This window comes from Heterocephalus glaber, unplaced genomic scaffold, assembly GCF_053883595.1.
Source record: "Heterocephalus glaber isolate CG9 unplaced genomic scaffold, H.glaber_assembly_v1.0 deba00001503, whole genome shotgun sequence".
Lineage (NCBI taxonomy): Eukaryota > Metazoa > Chordata > Mammalia > Rodentia > Bathyergidae > Heterocephalus > Heterocephalus glaber.
The window spans coordinates 1,869,033-1,895,721 of record NW_028258323.1 but is presented as its reverse complement, the minus strand read 5'-3'; the positions used below and the strand labels follow the sequence as shown (position 1 = coordinate 1,895,721).

Genomic DNA, 26,689 nt, shown 5'->3' with positions numbered 1-26,689 from the left:
TGCCATCTTGTGTGCTTTTCCATCTCTTTACAGAAATAAAGATGGTGTCCCCTACACTGCAGGCTAAGAAGGACTTGCTGGTGAAAAGCAGAAATAAAACTGCATAGTGTCTTCTTATGTGTTTAATGTTAATTAGAATTGAATTTAAAGTTTTCCCCAACTAAACTAATCACCTGGCATTCCCTGTAGTACAATTTACATATTTAGCAATGAGATTCTCCAGGTCTTTGCCTCCAACTGCACTAAGCTACTCATTTGACTCCTTCACAGGGCTATTCATTGGGAGCTACAGATTTGAAATCATGTCTCCCAGACTTCTGAAAAACAGGGAACAAGAACTGAAACTCCTTTCTTCCTAAGCCTGTCCCATAAACTCCACAGGAGGCTGACTGCCCCAGCTTGGGAGAAAAAGGACTGTCTTGGCTGTAAAGCCTCCAAAAAGGGGGAAAAGGTTCCTCCCTACCTAAAGATGGTACAAAGTCAGAATCTCTACAATGATGACTCAATCCTGCACAATTAATTCACTCAAGATTGTCTCACCCATGGCACTCCCTGGACCGAGGCACCCTGTGAACTGAAACAATGCCAACCACCCAAGCAATGCCTGTCCCCCTATAGCCCAGGACAGACATGAACTCAGGGTCCCCAACTGTCAGCTTCGGGGCAAGCAGAGAAAACTACATGCAGATGAGTCTGAAACAGGCCTGGGCACTGAGACTGATGATGAGCTTACTGTGATCTAAGGGTCACCCTAAACAAATCTACCTTCCATGCAAGCAACTCAGCTCTTCTGTAAACATCCCCCAAAGAAAAGCACAGGTCCAGCCTGATTCATCACAGAAAGCAGATTCAACCGAAATGCCCACCTGCTGGTAAACAGTAAGCAAAAAGTGATACAGGCACGAATGGGCGTGTTATAAAAAGGAGGGAAACGTCAGTTCATGTTACATAGATCTTGAAAATCTCACAATGAGAAGAGGCTGGTCACAGCCCCACACATTTTATGAACAGGCTGAGGTGAACATCAGAACAGACACAGTAGCCTGAAGCCCTGAGGGCTAGGGTGGGAATGGGACTGATTGAGCAAGTAGCTTCATCTGCCAGGGAGACAAGAATGTTCTCTGGCTGGATTGTAGTGACAGTCCATGTCAGTTCATGCGCTCACTAAAAGTGATTAAATTACATACTTAAAACACACGTAGATTATACCTCTACTGAGTTTCTAGTGTTTTTAAAGCTCACTGTGCCACTTGCCACTTCAGGGAAACTGCAGCCATTAATCCCTTCAGCAAGGGTCTGGAAAGAAGACCCTGATTCACAAAGTCTGTCTATATAATAGCTGTTAATCTGCTTACCACCTTGTGGCTCCCTCACTAATTGAAGTTGCTTCTCAATTAGGAGAGTTAACCACTGTTTCAGATTCTTCTGAGGAAAGAGTTGCCAGAGTGAAACCTCACCAACCAGTCCTCCGTGATGTGAAAAGCCACCAGCAGACCTCTAAAGAGCTAAGCCCCCCACCCTTAGTGGCAGAGGACATCCAACCCTCCTGTTAACCTGGCTGCACTCCCTGAAATAAAATGCTCTTTCATTTTACATTACACCTTTTCCCCAAGTCACCAAGTAACCATTTCCCAGAATGTGTCCCAGTTTTACTCTTGCTTCAGTTACCTGGGCTCAAGTCAGAAGAGTGTAATTCAGCACATGCTTTTGGAAAAAAAAAGTAATTCTAATTTTTAAATTCCAAGAAAAAAAATGTGAAATTTCAAGCCATTTATACAAAAGGGTAAAACTTTAAATGTTACTGAAATGCAAAAGGGCATGTTCTTCTTCAATAAGGAAAAAAGATAAGGAATTGGGAACGCCAGAACAAATAAAAACGCCACTCTAAGATGAAGCAGTCTGAAACATGGCATGCATCTGAAGAGCTCATTCATCCTCATCAAAATAAACCGCTTTCGGGGCTGGGGATTTAGCTCAGTGGTTCCGCCACATGCCTCACAAGCTCAAGGTCACGAGTTCGATCCCCGGTACCAAAAATATAAAAAATAAAAAAATAAACCACTTTCATCCGGTGGTAGAGTTCACTCTGAATACATACAGAAATAAAACCCCAAAATACTATTTTGCCTCTTTTTTTTAATAGTATGTTTTATTATCTTTTTTGGGGGGGTACTGGGGATTGAACACGGGTTCTTGCGCTTGTGGGGCAGGCAGCGGAACCACTGAGCTAAATCCCCAGCTATTCTGCTTCTTAATCAAAATACTTCAAAGGGTCAAAATCAAAACGCCAAAAGTGGGGGTCAGGGCAGAGCTCAGTGGTAATGAACTTGCCTAGCGTATACACGGCCTGGTGCTAAGTGCCAGCACCACACACAGACACATACATAATCAAGCCAACAATAATTTTTCTAAAAATGACTAATAGCCACAGAAGTAACTACTGGAAACACAATCAGATAAGAATAATTACGAAAGTATTAGTAAAGAATCTGTCTGAAGCCAGGTGTGTTAGCACCCATCTATACTGACAGCTACTTGGGAGACTGAGGCAAAAGAACTGTGTTTGAGACCAGCCTGGGCAACTTAGCATGATCCTGTCTCAAAATAAAATAGAAAGTGTCAGAGATATAGCACCATAGAATAGCACTTATCAGGAGTTCTGAGTTTGAGCCCTACTGCCCTCCCCTGAATAAAAGACAATGCCTAAATGAGAAGTTGTATAAAAACACAGCAGAAGGGGGCCGGGGATGTAGCTCAGTGGCACTGCACCTGCCTCATAAGCAGAAGGTCCTGAGTTCGAGCCCCGGTACCAAAACAAACAAAAAATGCCAGAAGGTAGAACTGGTGGAACAAAATGAATCCCAATGATAGCCTGAGAATGAGCATCCAAGTAAATGAAGACAAGACAGATAATTTGATAAAGTATACTGAAAACACTGTCTAACCTCTTGCTTTAAGAACAAAAAGGCTCCACGGTATCTTCCATATTTTAATTTTCCATTAATATGAAAGCTTACATGTACTTCAGACCTTACTGCAGGTGGATAAAAACACTGAAAAATCCTAACTGTAAAATGGGTGGTGAGTTCAGGGTGCCTTGCACCTCACTGCACACAGCACTCTACCCATGCAGAAGCTGTCAGGAGCTGGTGTGCATCAGTGCTTTCCCTGGCTTGTTTTTAACATCAGGTCTCTCGGCGCAAAATGACAAAGCAGTGTCTGCAGGAGGGAGCCAGGTGGAGCACAGGGACCTGCAGCAGAGGGAGGGAATGAGTCCTGCCGCTGCAACTTGTGACTACTCCGTGCTGAGCACTGCTACATGGCAGTGCAAGCCCAGTGCTGTGAAACCTCAACATTTTCAAAAGACAGAAGTGCAGACAGTCCCACTAACACACTGCAGAGATTGCTTTCAGAAGGCCAAGAGGAGCCAGCCAAAACCCGAATGCTGACCAGCCCACCCACAGCCCAACCACTTATGAGTTCTGATTTCAGTGCATACAATGAAATCACATGTACGCCAGCTAAGAAAGCGTGTCATGATTTTCACAACCTCCAAGTAGGAAACAGCTTCCTAAGTGCACTCCAAACCAGCATCCATCCATCCATAATCAATCCATAAGGACACTTAACCGCACAAAAAACTGAGCTATGGGTAATTGAAGAAAAAAAAATGGAGACAGGGTTTCCGCAAGCCTCTGGATACATGGACTCCTGAACCTGGGGGTGGGGGATCCCTGCTGAGCATAATGACAGCAGTCCTGCCAGGGCCACCTGAAGCTCAAGAATTCCCTACAGGCACCAGAAAGGGAACAACATAGGAAAGTATCTGGGATCTCACGGGCACCACCCACCGTCCACAAATACTAGTTGATGCCAGGTGCAGTGGCACCTGTCTGTACTCCTCAACTATTTGGAAGGCGAGGCAGGAGGATGGCTTAAGTCCAGGAGTTCAAGGCCAGCATGGGCAACATTGTGAAATCTTCATCTCTTAAAAATAAAATAAAGGGCCAGGGATTTAGCTCAGTGGTTTCGCCACCTGCTGTGGAAGCACAAGGACCTGAGTTCAATCCCGGGTACCAAAAAATAAAATAAAAACAAAACAAACCAAAACACTAGTTAAGCTTGAGCCTCCGGTTTTTTTGTACCTCAATGCTTTTGAAATGCTAATATCTCAAATGGCTCAGGCCTGCTTGAGGCCAGCCTGGGCTATATAGCAAGGTCAAGGTCAGCCTAAACTACATAGGAAGATCCTGTCCCCACCCCCAAAAAAACTGACCAATGATATTAATTCTTTTTTTGTCTTTTTTCTTTTTTTTTTCCAGTACTGGGGATCATCAAACTCAGGACCTTGTACTTGCCAGACAGGAGTGGCGACACTGAGCTAAATCCTCAGCCCTGATATTAATTCTTTTGGTGCCTTTTTTTTTAAAACAGGCTATAGCCGGGGATTTAGCTCGGTTTCGCCACCTGCTGTGCAAGTGCAAGGACCTGAGTTCGATCCCTGGTACCAAAAAAAAAAAAAAAAAAAACAGGCTATGTAAGGCCCAGGGATGTAGCTCAGTGGTACTGCATCTCCCTGGCAAGTACAAGGTCCTGAGTTCGATCCCTGGTAAAAAATAAATAAATAAATGAATAAAACAGGATATGCAGTCCAAGCTGGCTTTGAATTTTCTACACAGCCCAGATTGGACTCTTACTCTCTGGCCTCCAACTCACAGCAATCCTCCTGCCTCAGTCTCCCAAGTGCCGAGATGATAGATGTGCACCACCACCCAGCTTTAAGAGTTCTTTTGGACTGAGGGATGTAGCTCAGTCATTAGAGCACTTGCCTAGCATTCTAGAGATCTGCATTCCATCTCCAGCACCATCTCAATCACACACACACAGCCAGGCTAACAGGCTTGACTCAAGGAAGAGAAGTCTGCACCTCACAGTTCTGAAGTTGCAAAGACGGAATAGACTAAACTTATACTTTGTGAAGCTGATTCTGAACTTCAGCATCACCATATCTTTGAACTGAATCATGTACCCCACACTTACCTGCCGCCACCGCTGCTGCCGCTGCTGTTGAGTCTTCCTGTGAACGCCATGGCAGCCAGTCAGTGGGGAGTGGAGGGTGTGCTCATCTGCAAGAGAAAGGGCAACCAGTGACACCAGTGGCACAGCCCTGCAGGGGCCTTTCTGGGCTCCCATCTGAGTGTGAAAATGGTTCCTCCCCAACTCCCAAGTTTTATGAACTAACCCAAGACCTTGTGCCAAAGGCCAAACATGTTTTTTAATTTCAAAGCCACTTCTCAAAGCTATCTCAGAAAGAAAAAATGTAAACAGGTTTATTATTAGGAGGACAGAAAATAATATTTTCTTAGTGTCTACTCTGTGCCTGTCACTGTTAAACCCTTTTTAAAATAATTGTCCAAATGAAAAGGAGAACAAGGGAGGGGGGAAGAGGAAAGGAAAGAAGGGACAATAAAAAAAAGAGGAAATAGAAGGAAAAAACAGAAACAAAGTTTTGTGTATAAGGAGAGGAGGCGGGCTTGAAGGGAGGAGAATGGGAAAAAAGAAGCAGCAAGATGTATCATGTACAGGTACAAATAAATCCCCAATGATGAATGTTATCATTATGTATATCTAAAATGTACCAATAAATGTTTTGCTTTTAAAGATGACATTTCTGTGAACATTACAATAAACCTGTCCATTGCACAGTGAGTCCCCATTTTATAGTTGAGAGACTTGGTTACACACAGCACCAGCACCCTAATAAAGTTAACAGGAGGGAGATGAGCACACGCCTAGACAGAGGAAGGGGAGTGTAGCTCTCCACAAGAAGGGCATGGCTAAGCAACAACCTTAGGACCTTACTTCCTCCTAAAATGTGCTTAATCCTAAACAGACAAAATTCTTTAGTACTCTCTCAAAATGGACAGGACTGTGAAAAAAGGAACCTGTTTCTGTCCCTTTGGGAGGTGGTCTTGGTGCTGTCTGTCCACCTGCAGAAACAACTCTCCTTCTGTCAGGGACACTGGCCACACTGTTCCTGCTGTCCTTGTAGCAGAAGTTGCTGTCATCACAGGTTGCTTTACTTTGTTTAGTTCTTTTCTCCTCTAACATTCTCAAGGCAAGGCACACTACCAAATTTTCTTAATACAGATGTAACAAATTATTTGATACTAACAGCAACATTACATGAACTCTGTAATCATTTAAAATTGCCTACTGTGGGTAAGAAGCAAAGTTGCAATTGTGGCCAAGGTCGAAACACTGTGTTAAATCCTTCACAGCTCTCCTCAAACTCCTGATAAGGTCTTTTATCTCCTCTTCAAGAAATTTAAATTGCCCACTTGCTAGCTACAATGTTCCCATACTAGCAGATGTCATTTGTCACATTATCTCCTCTCCTCTGCCAAAGGACTGCAATAGGATGTTACAAGTATTCTCCTTAGACCCAGGGTGTGGTGGCACATGCCTGTGATCCCAGCACTCCAGAGGCTGAGGTGGGGATCACCAGGGAGTTGAGGCCAGCCTGGGCTACACAGGGAGCTCAAGGCCAGCCTGAACTCCATAATGAGACCCTGTCTCAAAAAATAAATTTATTTATTATTTTAAATAAATAAATAATAAAAACAAGTATTCTCATTAAACTCACACTAGCAAGGCTCTAACTTTTTCAGGGTCAGATGCGTTTTAGTGTCCCTCATCCAAGCAGCTGTAGTGGCCCTAGACAAGTGCCCTGTGTCCACCAACTGCACCCCTGCACCCCTGCTCATCATCTTTCTCTCTCCTGCCATCACTTCCACCTGTCTCTCTCTTTCTTTCTCTCATTTTGGTGCCAGGATCAAACCCAGGGCCTGGTGCTTGTGAGGCCAGCCCTACACCACTGAACTGTACCCAGCCCCACATCTTTTTTTCTGCTCACTGTAACTTTCTTTCTCCTCTACCTCCCACATTGCTCTTACCTCCAGGCAAACAGTAAATGATCAATAAGAGTACAGCACTTATGTAGGCATTATTCATCCTAACACTTCTTACACCAAACATTTCCTGCACATCTGCTCTAATCCAGGCACCAGGCCTAAGCGTGAAGAAAGCGCATTCACTGCTGCTGAGCTAACATACATGCTATGGGGGGAGCGAGGATGGAGAGGCCTTAAGCAAATACAGACACCAACGCTGAGAGGTCCTCTACAGACAGCAGGAGCGGTAAATGTGACAGAGGAACTGAGGCAGGTGCTGCTGTTTCTGTTGGGTGCTTGATGAGAGAAGGTAGCACATGAGCAAAGCCTTAGCAGAAGTAGTGGCCAGCCATGCAGATCTGGAGGCTGAGGTGGGAAACTCACTTGGCAGGACCAGGGCCTCACAGGTGGATGGGAGAGGTTCAGAGGGACAGAGACCGCACCCCCAGGGACCTGTCCACTAGTGTGGCTGGGAGGAGTGGTCTTCTCCACAGGCTCAGGCAGGCACCAGATGGCTGGGTCTCAGCTCACACCCGAGACTTCATGTGGGCTCTGGAAGGCAGTGCAGGGCTGGGTGCAGCTCAGACATGGCCTAGGGCAGGTGGAGGACTACAGAGGTCAGCACTTTGTGATTCTACTCCACCACCAAGAAAGAAATGTGGCGATCTCCAGCACCACAGAAAAGAAAAACTAAGAAAGGAGTTTGGGAGAGTGTAGCAATTCTCCTTTAAGGGTCTATACTTCAAAATACAGCCATATGTGCACAACGAGGCAGGTGCAGTACAGAAACTGTCAGTCTAACGCAACAACAGAAACAGCTAATCAGTTACTGTAGTAGAGCGTAATGAGATCTAACGGAACATCAAAAAGAATCAGGCTAATCTCAACAAGATCTAAATTCAATGTACAACGGAAACCAGTCTGTTCATGAAGAAAATGCTTTGTGTTTACATGTAACATCATACACACCCACACAGTGTGCAACAACACACTGAAGCATGGAGAAGGAGAGGCAGCTCCAGGTAAGACCAGAGCAGGAGCTGGGAAAGGTACTTTAACTCTTCCTACTGGATGCTATAAATCTTTTCTTATAACCTATGTATCTACTTATAAGGCTTTAAACTGTTTCTTTAAATGGGAAGTGGCCTATAAATACTGGTCAGAAGATCCTTCTGAACTCTCTTTATATAGCTATATTTTTTTTTTAATATATGTGTGTATATATATATATGGGGGGGGGTACCAGGGATCAAACTCAGGACCTTGAGCTTATGAGGCAGGCAACAGCACCACTGAGCTAAATCCCCAGCCCATTAATATATATTTTAAATTAATTTATTTTTTTCTTTTTGGTACCAGGGATTGAACTCGGGACCCTGCACTTTCCATACAGGTGCTGGAACCACTGAGATAAATCCCCGGCCCTAAATTAATTCATTTTTGCAGTACTGGGGACTGACCCCAGGCCCTTCACACTGAGCTACATCCCCAGCCTTTTTTTTGAGGCAGGGACTAACTAAAGTCACCTACCTGGGTAAGAATTTGCAATCCTCTGGCCTTGGCCTCACAGACTGCTTGGATGATTGACATGCACCACCACGCCTGGCCACATGTTTATATTAGTTTTACTAGATTACAGAGGAAAAAGGGGGTAAGAGTAACTCAGGAGCAGCAGTCAAAAATCTTCTGATTAGGAAAAGACGAGGACCGGGGGTGTAGCACTTGCCTAACATGCATGAGGCTGAGCTCACTCCCCAGCCCTAAAAAAGAAAGGAAAACACCGCCTTGGCTCTCTTCAAAGAGTGGTGCTGATTAACAGAAAGAAGCCCCTGGTCAAGTATTCCCCACGGACAGTTATCTCTATTGGCCTCAGGGCCTCACCCTCCTAAAAAGAGCACATCACATCACAGAGCTAAATTACCCAGCACATGGCACATGACGGGTACTTAATGCACAGCTGTTTCCCCCACCCCAAGTACAGTGGTCAAACTCAGGGGTGCTCTACCACTGAGCTGCATCCCCAGCACTTTTCATTCCTCATTTTGAGACAAACTCTTGCTAATTTGCCTAGCCTGCACTCAATCATCCTGCAATCCTCCTGCCTCAGCCTCCCAAGTTAGTTGGAATCATGGTCATCATGCACTGCAGCACTTGGCTACTCTTATTATTTAAATCAGCAATATTCACATTACATTTTATGGCAGTGATGCAGGTCATAGGTCATTCAGGGAGCCAGCGATCCTTCTCTTGTCCTCCTACTCCCTTACAACCCAAATTTACTCAGAAATCAAAATGTCAGGTGTATCTGTTTTCTCCCCAAAACAGGAGGTAAAACAAGGAAAATAATATACATACATATATGACGTGTGTGTGTGTATCAAAATGGACACTCACATCACCTACACATTCAAACAAAAGCAAAGAAACAGGACCGAAGAAAGCTTGGGAACACCACTCAGGACACAGTCCAACATGCTAAACACTTCCAGAATCCCGGCTCACTCTGGGGAACCTGGCTTGCTGGGAAATGCTGCTCTGCAACCAGCTCCAGGGCCTCCGCAGGCTGCTTTTCTCCTCTAAGGTCTCGTTCTCACATCCACACCTGGGGCTCCATGGGGTGGCCACTAGTTTACAGAAGTTCAGCACTATGACTGGCTTGCAGTGAGCACTCATTAAATGGTCCCAGTTGTTGTTCCATTTATTTGGGGCCAACAAACCCCACACCTAGGAGACTCCACGAAACAGGGAGCCTTCTGTTGGGACAGTGTTGGGAAGGTCCGGAAAGTCCCATGATTGTGACCATCTCCAAGGAGTGCAGGTGGAAAATGCCTGTCCAGAGCCCTGGGGCTGGCCAGCTTCTGTCAGCCTGATGTCCCCTTTACCCACACATGCCTCTCGGGAACAGTGGTGTCCTGGTAACAGACTGTGTCAGCGTGAGTCACCATCAGCTGCTCCTTGCCAGCCCCAGGCTCCAGGCCTCACTCCCAGGTTGCTGTGCCATTGCCCCAGCTCCCCAATCCCCAGGGCCTGAGTGCAGCTCTCCACCCACACCTGGCGCAGCCCTGGCTCATTCTGAGGGGCCTCCCAGATACTGAGGCTGGTGTTGCGCTGTCCAGTGCCCTCAGCCACCCTCTCCAGCTGCAGCTCCTACCCAGGTATACCATTAAGTGGGGCTGGGAATGTGTCTGGCTGCTGGCAAAAGCCGGGTAATTAACAGAAATTCCTGTTCCTCCTGCAGCAAATCTGGAAGAGGGCGGCTCCTGTTGGCTGAGCCACTCAAGGATGGCAGCAGGAGCTCTGGCTCTTCCTGCCCTGCTGTCATCATGCTCATCATCTGAAGGAACAAGGCGGCAGGGCTGTAACCAGACAATCCCTTCACACTTAAGGCAAAAGGGAAAAGGAGAGGAGGGAGGTGTGGGTGTGCCACCTGTTTGTGCTTCTCTCTGTGACAGAAAGGAAATCCTTCCCCAAGTTTTGCCTGTCTACTTGGGTACAGCCTGTAGTCCCAGCTATTTGAGAGGCCAAGGCAGGAGGATCCAGAGAGCTCACAAGTTCAAGACTAGCCTGGGCAACAAAGCAAGACCCTGCCTCCAAAACAAAATGAAACAAAACACCACTGAAATGCTTTAGGAGTGAGGTGACATCTTCGGTGTCCCTCACTCCTCTGGACAGGACTAGTCACAGGATTCCTCATAAGCATGATCTGGCTGAGAAACACAAGCAAGACATGAACACAGGTGAGAATCTCTCTGCCTCCCCCCAAGGCCTGGTAAAAGATCACACAATATGTTACCCTCATCTTAAAATTTGGATGCACTGCTGGGTATGGTGGCACATGCCTGTGATCCCAGCACTCACCTCTAATCCCAGCACTCACCTCTAATCCCAGCACTTGGGAGGCTGGGGAGGGTGAGGCAGGAGGACTGCTGTGAATTCAAGGTCAGCCTGGGCTACAGAGTGAGACCTTGCCTCAAAAAAAAAAAAAACTGGGGGCCGGGGATTTAGCTCAGTGGTTTCACTGCCTGCCTTGCAAGTGCAAGGACCCGAGTTTGATCCCTGGTACCAAAAAAAAAAAAATTGGACCCTTTGAAGAAACTGTTGGGAAAAAAATGAAAGTTTGCAACTTACTTAAGGTAGAGCAATCACTTCTTATCAGGCACTGTTTACCATTAAAAAGAGAGGGACCTGCCAAGTGCAAGGTCCTGAGTTCAATCCTTGGAACCGAGAGGAAAAAAAAGAGAAACAACTTAATCTCTTTCAAGAATAATAACAGCAAACTTTTTGTTTTTGTTGGTTGGTTTTTTGAGACAGGGTCTCGCTGTGTAGTCCAGGCTGGACTTGAACTCACTATGTAGCCCACGCTGGCCTCAAACTCACAGCGATCCTTCTCCCTCAGCCTCCCAAGTGCAGGGATTACAGGTGTGCGCCACCTTAGCCGACCATAACAGAAAACATTTATGCAGCACTTCTGCTCTGCTCCAAATTCTTGACAAATTTAGTACATTTAGTATACTCAATTCCCCAAAAAGAGAGTACTACCCTGTTGCTCACCTACTTATAAGGGAACCCAGGACTGCAGGAGTGCTGGAGGCTGAGGGGCACCCAGGGCCCTGGCCCACCCAGCACCACAGCGGGGAGTGCTTCGCACAGTTCCTCCTGGTCAGCAGCATTTCCATGTGCTCAGGACAGAGGCCCAGGCCTGTGGGCCAGAGGATCATGAAGGCAGACAGAGAGGATGTCTCTCCAGAGCAGAGGGTGGCGTGTTCACAGCACACCAAAGTGATGTCTCCCTCTGGAGTGGAAAGCAGGTACTTTGTGCCCAAGTGTAACAGGTGATTCCCCGGCTCGGGCTTCCTCTCCTCATTCTTTGGAAACCAGTGTGTAGACATGTCCATATTCTGACTGAAGCTACTGCGAATGACCTCCAACCCAGAAGTCCTCTCAAGCATGGGAGGTTAACTCAGCTTGAAAGCAGGGGAACTCAGACTTCCCAGTTCCTCTGCCTAAAGTCTCACAGCTAGCAGGTAGCGCACTGAAGAGTAAAGCCAAGCTGCCCGACTCGGAACCCAGGCTTCTGACCCCTCTGCTCTGCGGCAGTGGTGCTCGAAGCTTGTGGCTCCAGAAATAGCAGCAGCAGCAGCACCTGCAAGCATGTCACCACCAGCCTACTAAACCAGAAACTCAGGTGGTGATGGCACAGCTGCTCTGAGAAGCCTCACAGGAGAGGCTGAGGCACTCAAGAGTCCGAGGACTACTGCTCTGCTATGTGTATTCGCTACATGGGGTGGGAGCACCCTGCTTTGCATAGCGGTGTAAATGGAATAATTGATTTCTGCACCAAGGCAGCCTGTTTGTAAGCCCTTTTATTTAACTTTTAGGGCTTTTTTCCCCCCAGTATTAGGGTTTGAACCAGTGCCACCACTGAGCTACACCCCGGGCATTTATTTTGAATTTTTTTTTTTTTTTTTTTTTTTTTTTTTGGTTTTTTGAGACAGGGTCTCACTTTATAGTTCAGCCTGGCCCTGAACTCACTATGTAGCCCAGGCTGGCCTTGAACTTGGAGAAATCCTCCTGCCTCAGCCTCCCAGGTGCTGTGATCACAAGCATGCACCACCAAGCCTGGCTCCCTTATTTTATTTTGAGACAGGGTTTCATTAAATTGCCCAGGCTAGCCTCAAACTTGTGATCCTCCTGCCTCTGCCTCCTAAATAGCTGGGATTATAGGTGTGTGCCATTGTACCCCAACAGAAAGGTTAGGATCCTCTGCAAATAAATACCATGTTAAATAAATCTGTATTATATTTCCTTGGGAAGCACAAATATATGTCTAGAATGCTAAGTGAGAATACCTACATTTTCATGCCCATGATGATCAGAAAAAAATCACTTACCCAAAAAAATTATTTATTTTTTAAAGTCAAAGGCCAGGGGTGGTGGCTCGAACCTGTAATCCCGGCACTCCCAGCACTCAAGAGAAGCTGAGGCAGGAGGATTGCCACAAGCTGGAAGCCAGCTTACACTACAAAGTGAGTTCAAGGCCAGCCTGAACTGCATAGTGAAACCCTGTCTCAAAAAGACCAAATAAACAAATAAAAAAAGTTGAGCCATGATTCATGAAAAATCAAAAACCACATATTAACATAGCCAACAGAGCATATCATAGCAGAAAGAGCACCAAGCTTTGAGTCAGTCAGAGTCGTCACTTCAACTCAATTTCCTGATTTTAAAATGGAAACTGAAGCTCGAACTTCAGAATTCCAATTAGGCTTAATGATGTGTGGCTGGAAAGTCTTTGGTGATCCCCAAGTGCTGGGGGGGGGGGGGGCTTGTTTTTGCTGACCATGGTGTCACCACAATTATGCTCACAGCCCAGCCTGACACGTGGGAGGTGCTTGGGAATGAACAGGAGATAATTTACTCATGAAGTGATCGCTTCCTTCAGGCTCTACAACAATGTCAGTCTTTAAGCAAGGAAAAGTCACTAATGAGAAATCCTTAGTCATGTTTAAAATGGGCCAGATAATTTAAGAAAATCAGCTGATTCTCTTCCCGGGAGAATACTCCCAAAGGAGTCCATCCTAAGGCCTGAGACAGACATTCCCAGCAGCAACCCTGATGGCCTCACTTCTGCGGTGCACACACAGCCAATCAGTAATAAAACCTGCTCGCCTGCCACAGACTTCCACACACAGCAGAATGCTCACAAATGGGTTGTGGGGTTTATGGAATTTATTTTATTTTTAAATGTAATTTATTTTAATAGGATCTGAGATTCAAGCCAACAATACTCACTAAGTTCCTGCTGCATGAGAGACTACTAGAAAGCCATTGCCAATTAAATATCCTCTGGGAGAAGAAACCACTGCTGACTTCATAATTTAATGAGCAAAATGTAATTTGTTTACAAAACTTGGTGCATGTAACGGTAAATGCAGTTCCTTAATTTGTACTCTCTAATGCACTTCTCAATGCCTAAAACATTAGTTAATGGTGGGTCTATGGCCTTGAAATGGGGAACTTTGGACTTCTAGCTTTCACAAACATATTGAAGACTATAAATGTGTGCCCCCCGCAGATTGCTTCCAGGGCAGAGCTTTGGGGGTGAAGAGGAAAGCACAGCCCTGCTGCCAAACCTTCAACTCCACATATTCAGGGTGCAGGGTCCCCTGTGCCTGTCTTACACCTGTCAAACATTTACATGGAAATTCAAGTTACCTTCTAAGAACTACAAGCATATGGCCATCTCAAGACCTAAGATTTAATCAACTAACTTCATAAGGAATTATGCTAATTTACCTAATGAAAAGCACAGATCCCAGAGCTAAGCATCAAACTTTCCACTTGCTTTTCAAAAGACACTAAAAACAAGTTTTTCTCTTCTACGCTTCTTTTTTCACTCATCTTTTCAACTCTCATACAATAAGTAACTTTAAATAACAACATATGGCTAAAGTAATTTGAAGGAGTGTCTGATAAAGATGCAACTCCTAGCCATGTGGTGGCTCATGCCTGTAATTCCAGCACATGAGACGCTGTAACTCCTAGGTGTCTTTTATACTTTTTGAGATAGGGCCTACCTATGTATTTCAAGATGGCCTCGAACTCAAGGTAATCCTCCTGCCTCAGCCTCCTGAGTGCTGAGATTACAGGAATGTACCACCACCTCTGCCCTAGGTCTCTTAACTGAAATCTCTTCCACACTTAATCCCAAACCCAAATAAACACGTATCTTAGTCAATTAAAACACAGACTGCTAGCTCAACCAGCTCTCTACAAAACTCAGTTAAACCAGATAGGAAACAGTTTGATATACCGATTACCTACCCGTAGTGACAGTGACTTCTGGTGGCAAAAAATGTATGCATATTCAGCATACTACAGAAGAGAGCAGCGTCAGAAATCTGGACTTTATCTGGCTGTCTGTTCTTGGTCTTTGAGTGACCTTTCTATTCTAATTGAGCACACTGTCAAAATCACGTTTTTGCAAAGTTGAAGAATTAAGCAAATGGCATGCCAAAAACCCTGCAGAAATTCCTATTGCCGTAATGTCACAACCACTTAATATGTAAGAGCTTATTTTAATATGTAAACGCAAAGAATTCACAACACACTTGCCAGGTTATTGTCCCTTAGAAATGTATTTGGAAAATGAATATAGTTTCCAATATCTAAACTTATTTTCTACACCCTCAATTCTTCTTTATTTCAAAGTGACCAAATCTGTCCCAAATACTTTCTCTGGTCCTTTCGCTCCTTAAAAACAGCTGAATTCAAATGAGTTTTCCTAGTTTTAATCCCTACTAATCTCTTTTCCTGCATTTTCCTAACCTCCCCGAGTCCCTGTCCTGTGCTGCTCTCCACCCCTTTTCTGTGGATTCATGGTCCTACGCAGCCCTCTCCAACCCCGGCAGTACACCGCACCTCTACACCAAAGCCAGGAACCATCCAGAACTCCCGGTTCCCCTCGAACCTCCCTGCAGAAGCGCCGGCGAGGCCTCCCCCGCCGAGGACCCGAGGAAATGCGGGCGACGAGGAAGTCAGCGGCCGGGCCGGCCCGGGACGGCGGGGGGCCGGGCTGTGCTGGGGCCCCGGCGCGGCCGGACCTCGGCCTTCGGGTCCCAGCGCCCCGTGTGACCTTGCTGGGGTCGCCCGCGGGACCGAGGTCGCTGCCCGCCTCGGGGGGACCGCTCCAGGGCCGCGCTCGGCCGGGCCAGGAGCCCGGGCCCGGGTCCCGGTCCGCTGAGCGCGGTGCAGGCGCCTCGGGGACCCCGCGACCCCACCGGCGACCGCACCGGACCCCGCCGCGCCAGCTCCCGGTCCCCGCCCGTGCCCGCCCTGGGTAGGCGCCGCCGGGCGGAGGGGCCGGGGACCCCGCGTCCGCCCCCCGAGAAACTTCTGGGCGCCCCGCGACGCGGCCGGGACCCGGCAGGGGGGTGAGAAAGGTCCTCACGGGCCCGCCGCGCTCCGGTCCGGCCGGGTCGGGACGCCGCGCCCTCACCTTCAGCTGCGCGTCGGCCGGCCGCGCGCCCTGGCACCGGCCCTTTCCGGCAGCTCCGTCCTCCGGTGGCTCCGAGAGGCGGCGGCGACAGCGGATCCGTACGGGAGCGCAACGGACGGAGTGCGCAAGACCGCGCCGCCGGGCTCAGCGCCGGACGCCCCGGGACGCCCGCCACGCCCCGCCACGGAGGACACGCCCCGCCTCGGAGGATACGCCCCGTCAGCCCCAGGGACCACGCCCAGCCGCAGAGGACACTCCCCGCCAGCCCCATAGGTCAGCCCCCGCCGCGGAGGACACGCCCCGTCCGTCCCGGAGGACACGCCCTCACGAGGCCGCACCCCCGGGACCACGCCCCGAGTCGCAGGCCTCGCCCCACTCCTTCGGGCCACGCCACGCCCCCTCCCGGGGGGGGGCGGGGGCTGTCGAAGCCCTGGAGCTAATGCCTGGCTGCCCCGCGTCACCGCAGGGATCAAGCCCTCTGCCCTCCCCTCTTCCCACTCGGACCCCATAGCCCCTACTCTGCCCAGCCCCTTCGCTGTCCCGGGTGGAAACCCCGGCGGTGGACGCTTACATTCCCAAAGGAGGCAGTGGCTCCCTCGCGCTATTTCTCGTGGGCTGTTTTCCCAAGTACAACTCCTGTCCACTTTCTAAACCCACTGGAAGATGAGCTTACTAAACTAATTCAGGTGTCCCTGATGGAACCTGCTGCGGTGCTTTTTTGCTTGTTTTTTGAGATAAGGGCTCACCAGTGGCCCAGGCTGACCTCGAACTCACGGCGATCCACCTGCCTCGGCCTCCCGAGTGCTGGGATGACAAGAGTGCACCGTCACGCCCAGCCGTGGTGTCTTTAGGCAAAAACATTAGTATGATCCCTGGGGAAAGTGAACAGGAGTCACCTCTGCCAGTGTCTGTGAAGTTCGTACAGTTTTCTGACAGAAACTGGTGTCAATCGATAACAAATATTTCACCTCCTTTGCACCAAGATGCCATAGTCCTGCCTCAGTGCTCTTCCGACTGTTGCCAATGTACAAAATGACCTGGGAGAAAGGGACAGGCAGTGACGCGTGCCTGTCCTACAGTGTCCTATAGTCCTATAGTCCTGCATGCCATTGGGAGGCTGAAGCAGGACCATTGCCCAGCCCAGGAGTTCAAGGCCAGCCTGGGCACCCCACCCCCCACCCCATTTCCTAAAGAAAGAAAATGACATGGACAGTGAACATTTGATATTATAATATTATTTTTCTGCCTTTGGAGCTGAGAGATGTAATTTTGCAAAATTTTGTTGAAAATGATGCAGGTTTGGTTGAGAGAGTAGTCATCGTATTTTTAGTGCATGTGTGCATACGTGGTGTGTGGGGGGGTACTAGGGATTGAAGCCAGGGCCTTTGCACTGAGTTATATTCCCAGCCCTTTTAAATTTGGTATTGTGAAACAGGGTCTCGCTAAGTTGCTAAAAGGCCCAGGCTGGGCTCTAATTTTAGATCCTCCTCCCTCAGCCTCCCAGAGTGCTGGGGTTTACAGGTATTATGGGTATGTGCCACCACGCCCAGTTTATAGAACTATTTTGTTTGGTTGGTTGCTTGGTTTGGGGTTTTTTTTGAGACAGAGTCTCACTATGTAGCCCAGGCTAACCTAGAATTTGTGGCGATCCTTCTGCCTCAGCCTCCCCAGTACTAGGATCACAGGTGTGTGCCACCACACAGGTGTGTGCCCACTATAGGGCTGTTCTTAAAGCTAGGTGCTAAGTGATGGGACACATCAACAACAAAAACAGAAATCCTAGGCCAGGGATTTAGCTCAGTGGTTTCTCGGCCTGCTGCGCAAGCGCAAGGACCCAAGTTTGATCCCTAGTACCAAAACAAAAAAACAACAACAAAAACCCAGAAATCCTGCTTCTGTAAGATTCCAGTGCAGTGGCAGGTAAAGAGCAATTCCAATGTGCACTTACATGGATTTGTCTCCTGAATGGTGACAGATTATTTAAAAATACTTAAAATTAGTTTTGCTGCCAGGAACAGTCTCACATACCTATAATCCCAGCATTCAAGAGACTGAGGCAGGAGAATCACCCAAAAGTTTGAGGCCAACCTGGACTACACGGTGAGTTCAAGGCCACCCTGCAGTACATAGCAAGACCTTATCTCAAAAGCAAAACAAAATAAAAAAAGGTTTGTTAGGGCCAGGGATTTAGCTCGGTGGTGGTGATTTCGACGCCTGCTTCGCAAGCTCAAGGACCCGAGTTCGATCCCCAGTACCAAAAAAAAAAAAAAAAAGTTTTGTCAGAACAAAGGAAAACCAAAAGCTAGAAGAGTAGCTCAGTGTGAGCATGTGGGTAGAAGGAATGAAACTTGGGTCAGTCCCCAGCAACCACCAAAGGCAGGAGAGCCATTCTGGGATGGAGTTTTTCAGTTTCTTAATTTTAATTTTTTATATTCATTAGTCCATGTTTGCAGTACCTAGTGATAATCCTCTTCGTGGGGTTCCAGTACCTCCACATGACACATCTTAATTCCTTTCACACCCCCTTTCCTTCCCCTGAATTTCTTGGACCCCTTCCCTTTTGCAAAAGATCTTTCTTACTGTCTAGTGACTTCTATTTTGTTCTTTAGTTTGTTGTGTTTTTTTGTACCAGGGATCAAACTTGGGACCTTGTGCTTGCAAGGCAGGTGCCAGAACCACTGAGCTGAATGCCCAGCCCTAATTTGCTTTGTTTTTAAAAGTAGCCTGTCCCTCTTATCCAGACCACATTTTATGAATGGTGAATAAATAGGCTATTTTTAAATTTAAAAGAAATTGTGATGCTGGGGATGAACCCCAGATGCTATTTCAGAGAGCTATACCCCCATTCCTAATTTTTTTTAACTTATGACATAAACAAAAGAAAGAAATTATGCAGTGGACCTATATTTAACTTCAATAGCAACATTCTCTTCCACCTTCTTCATTACAGGAACTCATCAATTACATTTTTAGCATACTCAATAAAATTCCAGTACCCTCTTAATTTTTTGTTGTTGTTGTTGTTGCCAGCCTGGGCCACATAGGAAGACCTTGTCTCTAAAAATAAATAAACATTTTTAAAAAGTAAAAGGAAGAAGAGGACATACTCGAAGAGAAAATAAAGTTAAATTTCTTATAATTAAAGATGAACAATTTCAGGGCTGGGGATGTAGCTCAGTGGCACCGTGCCTACCTGGCAAACACAAGGTCCTGAGTTCGATTCCCAGTACCCCCCCCCAAAAAGATGACTAATTTCATATTGTAGCAAGTCATAAAATCCCAAAGAGAAAAGGAAAAACCCACGTTAGACACGCTATGGTAAAATTTAAGAGTCCCATAGTCAAAGATGAAATTGTGGAATCTTCTAGAAGAAAGAGCCCTATTTGGGGCACAAGCAGCAAACACTGATAGCAGAGCTCAATAGCACACGGGTGCAGGACCTGTTTTCCTGTTTGGGTCCTGGATTAAACCCAGAAGCTGTTGCATGCCAGGTCCACTCACGCAACCCCTGTCTTATTTATTTATTTATTTATTTGTTTGTTGTTTTTTGAGGAAAGGTCTCACTTTGTGGTTCAGGCTGGACTTGAACTCACTATGTAGCCCAGGCTGGCCTTGAACTTGAGGCACTCCTCCTGCCTCAGCCTCCGACCAGCCCTTTTTTTTATTCTTTTTTTTTTTTTTTTTTGCCCTTTTCATTTTTTATTTTGAGATGGGAGTTTTGCTAAATTGTCCAGCCTGGTCTTGAGCTTGCAATCCTCCCACCTCTACCTCACAAGAAACTGGGATTATAGTCATGTGCCATCACACCTGGATACAACTAATATTTATTAAATTCAGAAAACAAAACCTTTGAACCTAGCATTTTATATTCAAAATTCTAAATAAATTGTTTTGAAATATAAAGGCAGGGCTGGAGATTTAGCTCAGTGGCACCGTGCCTGCCTCGCAAGCACAAGGTCCTGAGTTCAATCTCTGGTACAGCAAAATAAATAAATAAATAAATAAATAAAGGCAGAGTGAATATGACACTAGCATACAAGTTCTCAGAAAATTTGTCCAATCAGAACTCACGTTGGAGGGCCGGGGATTTAGCTCAGTGGTTCTGGTGCCTGCCGCTCAAGCACCAAGTCCCGAGTTCGATCCCCAGTACCAAAAAAAAGAACAACAAAAGAATTCACATTGGAAACAGTTTTGAGGAAGAACTCAAATAAGAAGAGAAACCATAGGGCCGGGGATTTAGCTCAGTGGTTCTGTCGCCTACCTTGCAAGCTCAAGGACTTGAGTTCGATCCCTGGTACCCCCCCCCAAAGAAAGAAGAGAAACCAAATCCACACAGCCTTTGAGAAATATGAGAGTGAGAGAATCAACAGCTCACTACCATTTGCTATTGCCTTAAAAAAGAAAAAGCAACCAGGACCCAGGGTAAACAGATCAATTACAACACAGATCTAAAATCCTAGAGAAGCACCTGCTCCTCAATTCAAGTATTCAATTATTTTTGCAGCACTGGGGACCAAACCCCAGGCCTCTTGTTGTTAGGTAAGTGCTCTACCACTGAGCTACACCGTCAACCCCAAGGTAAGGAGGAAACTGGGCCAGGGGTGTTGGCACATGCCTGGGATCCCGGCACTCAGGAGGTAGGGGCAAGAGGGTCGCAAAAAAAAAAAAAATCAGTAAGTTATATCCGTCAGGAGACAGGAACAAATACTGGTGATTTATCAGGGAAATGTTAGTGTAAAGTTGATTAACTAATAAAACCTGTTAACTATTAAGAGGTCAATGATAAGTCTAAAAAAACAGCAAGTTAAGCTGTACTGCTATCTTGAAGCTTTAAGGAGACTATCCAAGGGAGGAACAAACTTTTTTTTTTTTTTTAGGTAGGGGGGGATCAAAGTCCCTTCCTTGAGCTTGCGCAGCAGGCGGCGAAACCACTGAGCTAAATCCCCAGCCCTTTTTTTTTTTCCTTTTGAGATAGGGTCTCGCTATGTGGCCCAGTCTGGCCTCGAACTCGCAGCGATCCTCGATCCTCCTGCCTCAACCTCCCAAATGCTGGAAACACACAGGCAAGTGCTCAAGGGAGAAACAAACTTCATTCATTTGTTGTTTTGTTTTTCTTTTGACACAAGTTATTGCTATGTAGCTCAGGCTGGCCTTGAACTCACTGTGTAGCCCAGGCTGGCCTTGAACTCACAAAGATACTCCTGCCTCAGCCTCCGAGATGCTGGGCTCACGGTGTGCGCTCCAGGGAGGACCAAGCTTTGACCAGACCCCCTTCTCTGCTTCCTCCTCCTGACATGCGCCCTCCTGGAAGAGCAGCCCACTGAATGGCACATAAGACCCCAGTGGGCGTAGCCTCAGGGTGGGCAGGCTGAGCTAGGGACACGTGGCCTGCAGCAGCCGCGGGTCGGGAGAGGATCCCAGCCTTGTTGGGATGCGGTGTCCCTCCAGCCCCCTCGCCTGACCAGGCAGAGCACTGCAGCAGCTGGCAAAGGAGATTCGTTCACAGGGTTGAATCCGGAGGAAGAGAAACAGCGCCGCCGCGGAGCGGTGGGTGGATGACCGCATTCACCTACCTCCACCGAGGCTCTGCTACCAATGCTCATGCACCAGTGTGCGCGGCCGGTGATCAGTCCTGAGCACGCTTCCTAGTCATCTTTCCTCTGCAAGCTTAGGGCTATTTGACCGCGCTGTGAGTAGTAGAGAACTACCAATAATGTCATCTAGTTTAGCCCATAGAAAAGGAAATCAGCTGTGTCTAGTGGAATGCAGTTGCTTACTCCCCCATGATTGCATCATTTTGCGCATTTTAAAAAATAAATCAATTCTGGCTGTCCTCGTCTATCCACAGGTGGTTTCTTTGAATTCTTCTTCTTCTTCCTTTTTTTTTTTTTTTTTTGGTACCGGGGGTCAAACTTGGGACCTTGCACCTACAAGGCAGGCAGCAGAACCACTGAGCTAAATCCCCGGCCCTGAATTTTTTGGTCTAGTTGTAATATCTTGGTGGTCCCTTCATTGAATTAATGAAAGAAGTGAAACCTCTGACATATTTACCTTATATTGGTATAGGAGCTATGATTTTACCCTTTAAAATTGTACCTTAGGGCCAGGGCCGGGGATTTACCTCAGTGGAACTGAGCCTGCCTTGCAAGCACAAGGTCCTGAGTTTGATCCCTGGTACTGAAAAAAAAAATTGTACCTTAAATCAGCCAGTCACAGGAAAGCGAATATTTTATGATACCACTTCTAGGAGGTACCCAGAGCAGCCACATGCAGACCTAGTGTAACGGTGGCCTGGGGGGCAGGGAGGCGGGAGATGGGAAGTTACTGCTGAAAGGGCACAGAATTTCAGATGGCACAGAAGTAACAGTTCAGAGATAAGTAGAGAGGGTGGCAGGAAACATGAATGTGCCGCGTGCCAGTGAACTGGATGCTGAACAATGGGGTGGGGAGTTGCCCCATGGCAGAGCCATGTTCAGTAGAGGCAAAGCCTCAGATTCATTCCCCAGTACCCCCAAAAGTTAAAAATGATGAATTTTATATATGCATATTTTATTTTTTTTCCAATACCAAGGATCAAACTCAGGACCTTGGGCTTGCCAGGCAGGTACAGTATCACTGAGCTACATCTCTGGCCCTTACATATGCATATTTTAACACAATTTTCACAATTAAACTTACATACATTACCACTGGCTATATTAATTGCCTTTGAAGTTCATGAATTGTAAAGCTAGTCTCCAACAATTTGTATATGAAATAATAATACAGATAAAATAAAATCATTAATATTGACAAACCAACTCATACAAGGAACAAGCAAAGAGAAAACATACAAAGCTGCTGTTGTCTTTGTCTTGCAGCCAGAGCTGACATGATTATGATGTCTATCTTCTACCACTTATTTCATATTTCCTTTGACCTCAGTCAGAAGCTCAGCTGGCCAGGTGCCCTAGTGTCTTAGTTACTATCTTATTGGTGGGACAAAATATCTGACACCCAAAACTGTTTTTTATTAACTAAGTTTATTGGTACATTTTAGATATACATAATGATCACATTCATCATAGGGAATTTATTTGTACCTGTACATGATATATCTTAATTATTCTTTTTTTCCTATCCCCCTACCCTCCCTTCAACCCCTCTTCCCTTCCTTACCTATAAAAGCTTTGTTTCCATGTTTTTCCTCCTTTCTTCCCTTTCATCTTTTCCCCCTCCTCCCTCCCTAGTTCCCCCTTCCCATTTAAGCATTTTCTTCCTATTTGATAATGTCTAGTAGGCATTTTGGTCCTTATTACACTTCTGGTTTTTCACACCAGAGAAACAATGCGATATTTACACTTGCTGACACCCAAAACTTAAAGGATGAGAGAGTTATTTTGACTCACAGTTCTGAAGTTTCAGTTCATGTTTGGCTGCCTCCCAGGAAGGAAATAGTGTCAGAGAGGCCTAACAGAGGACACGCTATCATCTCATGGCTACTCACCTCTTGCCAGGAAGCAAGAGAGTCAAGGGAGGAGTCAGGAAGAGAGATAAACCCTTCCAGGGCACTCCCACAGTGATCTGCCACTTCCCACCAGGCCCCACCTCCTAACAGCACAACAGATATAAGCCCCCAGAATCCATCACTTTTCAAACACATGAGTCTTTGGGGCCGTCTGAGATCTAAACCTTAATGTTCCGCCCCTGGCCCCCAAAAGAGCTCATCCATTTCATGCAAAATACATTTAGTCCATCTCTAAGAGTCGCCAAAGTTTTAACAATTCCAGCATTGCTGAAAAGTCCAAAGTCTCCTTTGAGACATAAGGAAAACGCTTAGCTGTGAGCCTCTATAATAGCAAAAAGAAATTAAAGGTAACACACAAAGGCAAAGATAAACATTCCCATTCCAAAGGGAAAAATATGGATCCCCAGTCCCCCCCCCAAAAAGGAAAAATAAGGGGATAGAAAGGAATGGGGCCAAAGACTGAAATCCGGTAGAGAAAATATTAAATCATGTAGTTCCATGTCCAGCACCCAGGGCATGTTGTGGCCAGATTTGAGCTCCAAACATCTTAGGCAACCCTGTCCCTACAGCATTGCCAGTGGTTGCAGCCCTCCTGCCCTTGCTCTTGGGCTGGATTTGCTCCTGCCTGAGGCTTTCCTCAAACTTTCTACATTCTTGGCTTCTCCAACTTCCTGAGGTCTCCACTGCACTTTTGGCTTCACCCTCACAGCTTCACATACTGCCCTCTCAGTGGCACACTGTTTGGCCTCCCAGACCTTCTTATGAAACCTGATGGAAGCCTCCATGACCCTATAACTCTTGAATCCTGCATGCCTAAACCATGCAGGACCATGTGAATGATGGCAAGATCTGCCACCAGCTCTTGTAGTAGGTGTGCCTCTTTGTATCATGGCTGCAGAGGCCTCTGAGTGCCAGAATGGGTGAACACTGTGTACCAAATCCCAGGGAATAAATTTTGTAGGTCCTTCTCCAGCATAGTTCCCTGAGGCTCCCTTCTTAAATAAAAGATTTACAGGCTCATACCCTGAAGCCTGAGATGGGTGGGGTCTTGAGGATTCCTCCCATCCCCTCAAGCATTCTTCCTGTTTTTCTGATGTAAAGTACTTGACCTTTTAAAAATGTACTTCTGTTCAGCCACCAACCTGTCCTGGGAAAAATTTTAGGCCCCTATTTTACAGAATCTTCCATTCTGGTGACACTCAAAACTTAAAATCACTCAGCTGCACTGCTCTTGATTCTCAGTGTTATCTAGCTAAACACTCCCAGAAGTACCTATGCCACAGCCTCAACATTGGAATGCCTTGAAATTTCCTCTGCCAGATTAATTGGTCCACCCCCTTAATCTGTCTTCAGTAAAGTCTCAGGACATAAGCAAAATGTAGTCAGATTTTCTGCCAGAGCACAACACATGTGGTCTCAAGTCCAACTTCCAATGAAATGCTTGTTCCTGATTGAAATCTGGCCCTGGCCTTTATTCTGTATCCACTTTCTGGTCTTCTGAGCTCTAACCAGAATCTCCCATCAAGATTAGCTTACAACTTTCTAGGGTTTCTCTGGCTGGCATCTCCAAATCTTTCCAAACTCCTCATGTGAACCATTTCCAAAGTTTTCTGAAACACATGGTTGGGGAATTATGCAATGACTAAACTTCCTTGATACCAAAATCTGTCCTAGTCACTTTTTCATTGCTGGGACAAAATACCTGGCACCTGAAACAAAAAGGAGGAGTGGTTTATTTTGGGTCACACAGAAGTTTTGGTCCATGTTTGGCTGGCTCCAAGGTAGGAAACAGCATGGCAGAGGGGGAGAGTGGAGGAAAAGCTGCTCACTTCATGGTTGTTAGGAAGCAGAGAGTCAAGGGAGGAGATGAGAAGAGAGATATATTCCCACAAGTCATCCCCACAGTGACCTGCCTCCTCTGAGCAGACTCCACCACCTAAGAGCAAGTCAGCTTCATTACACCCATAATCTAATCACCTACCAAACATGTAAAGCTTTGGGTGCCACTTTAGATCTAAACGGTAACATCCAATGAAGCAACCTAAATCTTCATTCCTAACATATCTGAATGTGAAATACTCTTATCTATTTTTGAAACTGTTTTCTGTTAATGTTTGGGCATGGAAGTCTGAAGGAATCCCTTGGGTTCTAGACAGATTCAGGTTTTTACTTGTGACTTAGTTGTGGGTATTACATATTGTGTCCCAGTGGTGGGAAAATGAATAAGACTGATTTTGGTATCAGGAAAGTCTGGTCATTGCCTTGACTAGCTGACCATGTGGTTTTGAATCCTTTGAAAGTGGTTTGTGGGAGGAGTTTGCAAAGGTTTGGAGATGCTGGCTAAAAATGCCCCAGAAAGCTGTAAGCCAAGCTTGATGGGGGATTAGAGCTCAAAAGACCATAATTTGGTTAGAAATGCAGAGAGTAAAGGCCAGGGTCAGGAGGTTTCAGTTGGGAACAAGGACACCAATGGCATTTGGGCTTGAGGCCATGTGTGTTATGCTCTGGCAAAAAATATTTGACCACATTTCGTTCATGTCCAAAGACATTTCCAGACACTGAGATTAAGGGGATGGACTTAATTTAATCTGGCAGAGGAAATTTCAAGGTGGCCTAACATTCAAGCTGTGTCATAGGTACTACTGGTGGCTTTTTAGCAAGATCTACATTGAGAAACTGAAGCAAAAAGCCCATTTGAAAAGTTTTCAGTGTCACCAGAAAGGAAATAATTGCAAAGCTGAGGAAAAGAATATAGTTGCTGAAAAGATTAGCATTAAAAAGAAGCCAAGTACTTTGCATCAGAACAACAGGAAAGATGGCATGAAGGCATCTCAGAAATCAAGAAGACTGAACCTAGGGTGGGGATGTAGCTCAGTTGTGCCACATCTGCCTGGCAAGCATAAGGTCCTGAGTTTGATCTCCAGAACTGGGGGAAAAAAAGGCACCCATCTCTTTTTTTCCCCCCTCAGTACCAGGGACTCAGGACCTTGTGCTTGTAAGGCAAGTGTGGTGCCACTGAGCTAAATCCCTGGCCAACACCTGTCTCTTGGCCAAAGGTGTAAAAGGGTCAATGGAAATGTCTTTGAAAGACTTTGCTTTGACAAGAGAGCCCCAGGGCATCCTGCTCAAGAAGGGCTATCTGGGAATTGGTTCCGTGGGATTCTGCTCACAGTGCTCGGCCATCCAGGCACTCAGAGGTCTCTGCAGGCATGATCCAACGGGGCCCAGCTA

General features: G+C 46.4%; 1 protein-coding gene across 2 annotated transcripts in view; it reads right to left on the bottom strand.

Annotated features, from left to right (window-relative positions):
- The window catches only part of Aff1 (ALF transcription elongation factor 1), a 169,818-nt gene extending 153,684 nt beyond the window's left edge, over window positions 1–16,134 (bottom strand). For both annotated transcript variants that reach the window (XM_004870535.3, XM_087185927.1), the window contains exons 1-2: window positions 15,952–16,134; window positions 5,041–5,126 (exon numbers count right to left, since the gene is read on the bottom strand). In XM_004870535.3, coding sequence (XP_004870592.2) covers window positions 5,041–5,090 — 50 coding nt within the window. In that variant the 5' untranslated portion in view covers window positions 5,091–5,126; window positions 15,952–16,134. The remainder of the gene's footprint in view (window positions 1–5,040; window positions 5,127–15,951) is intronic.
- Window positions 16,135–26,689: the final 10,555 nt, after the last annotated feature.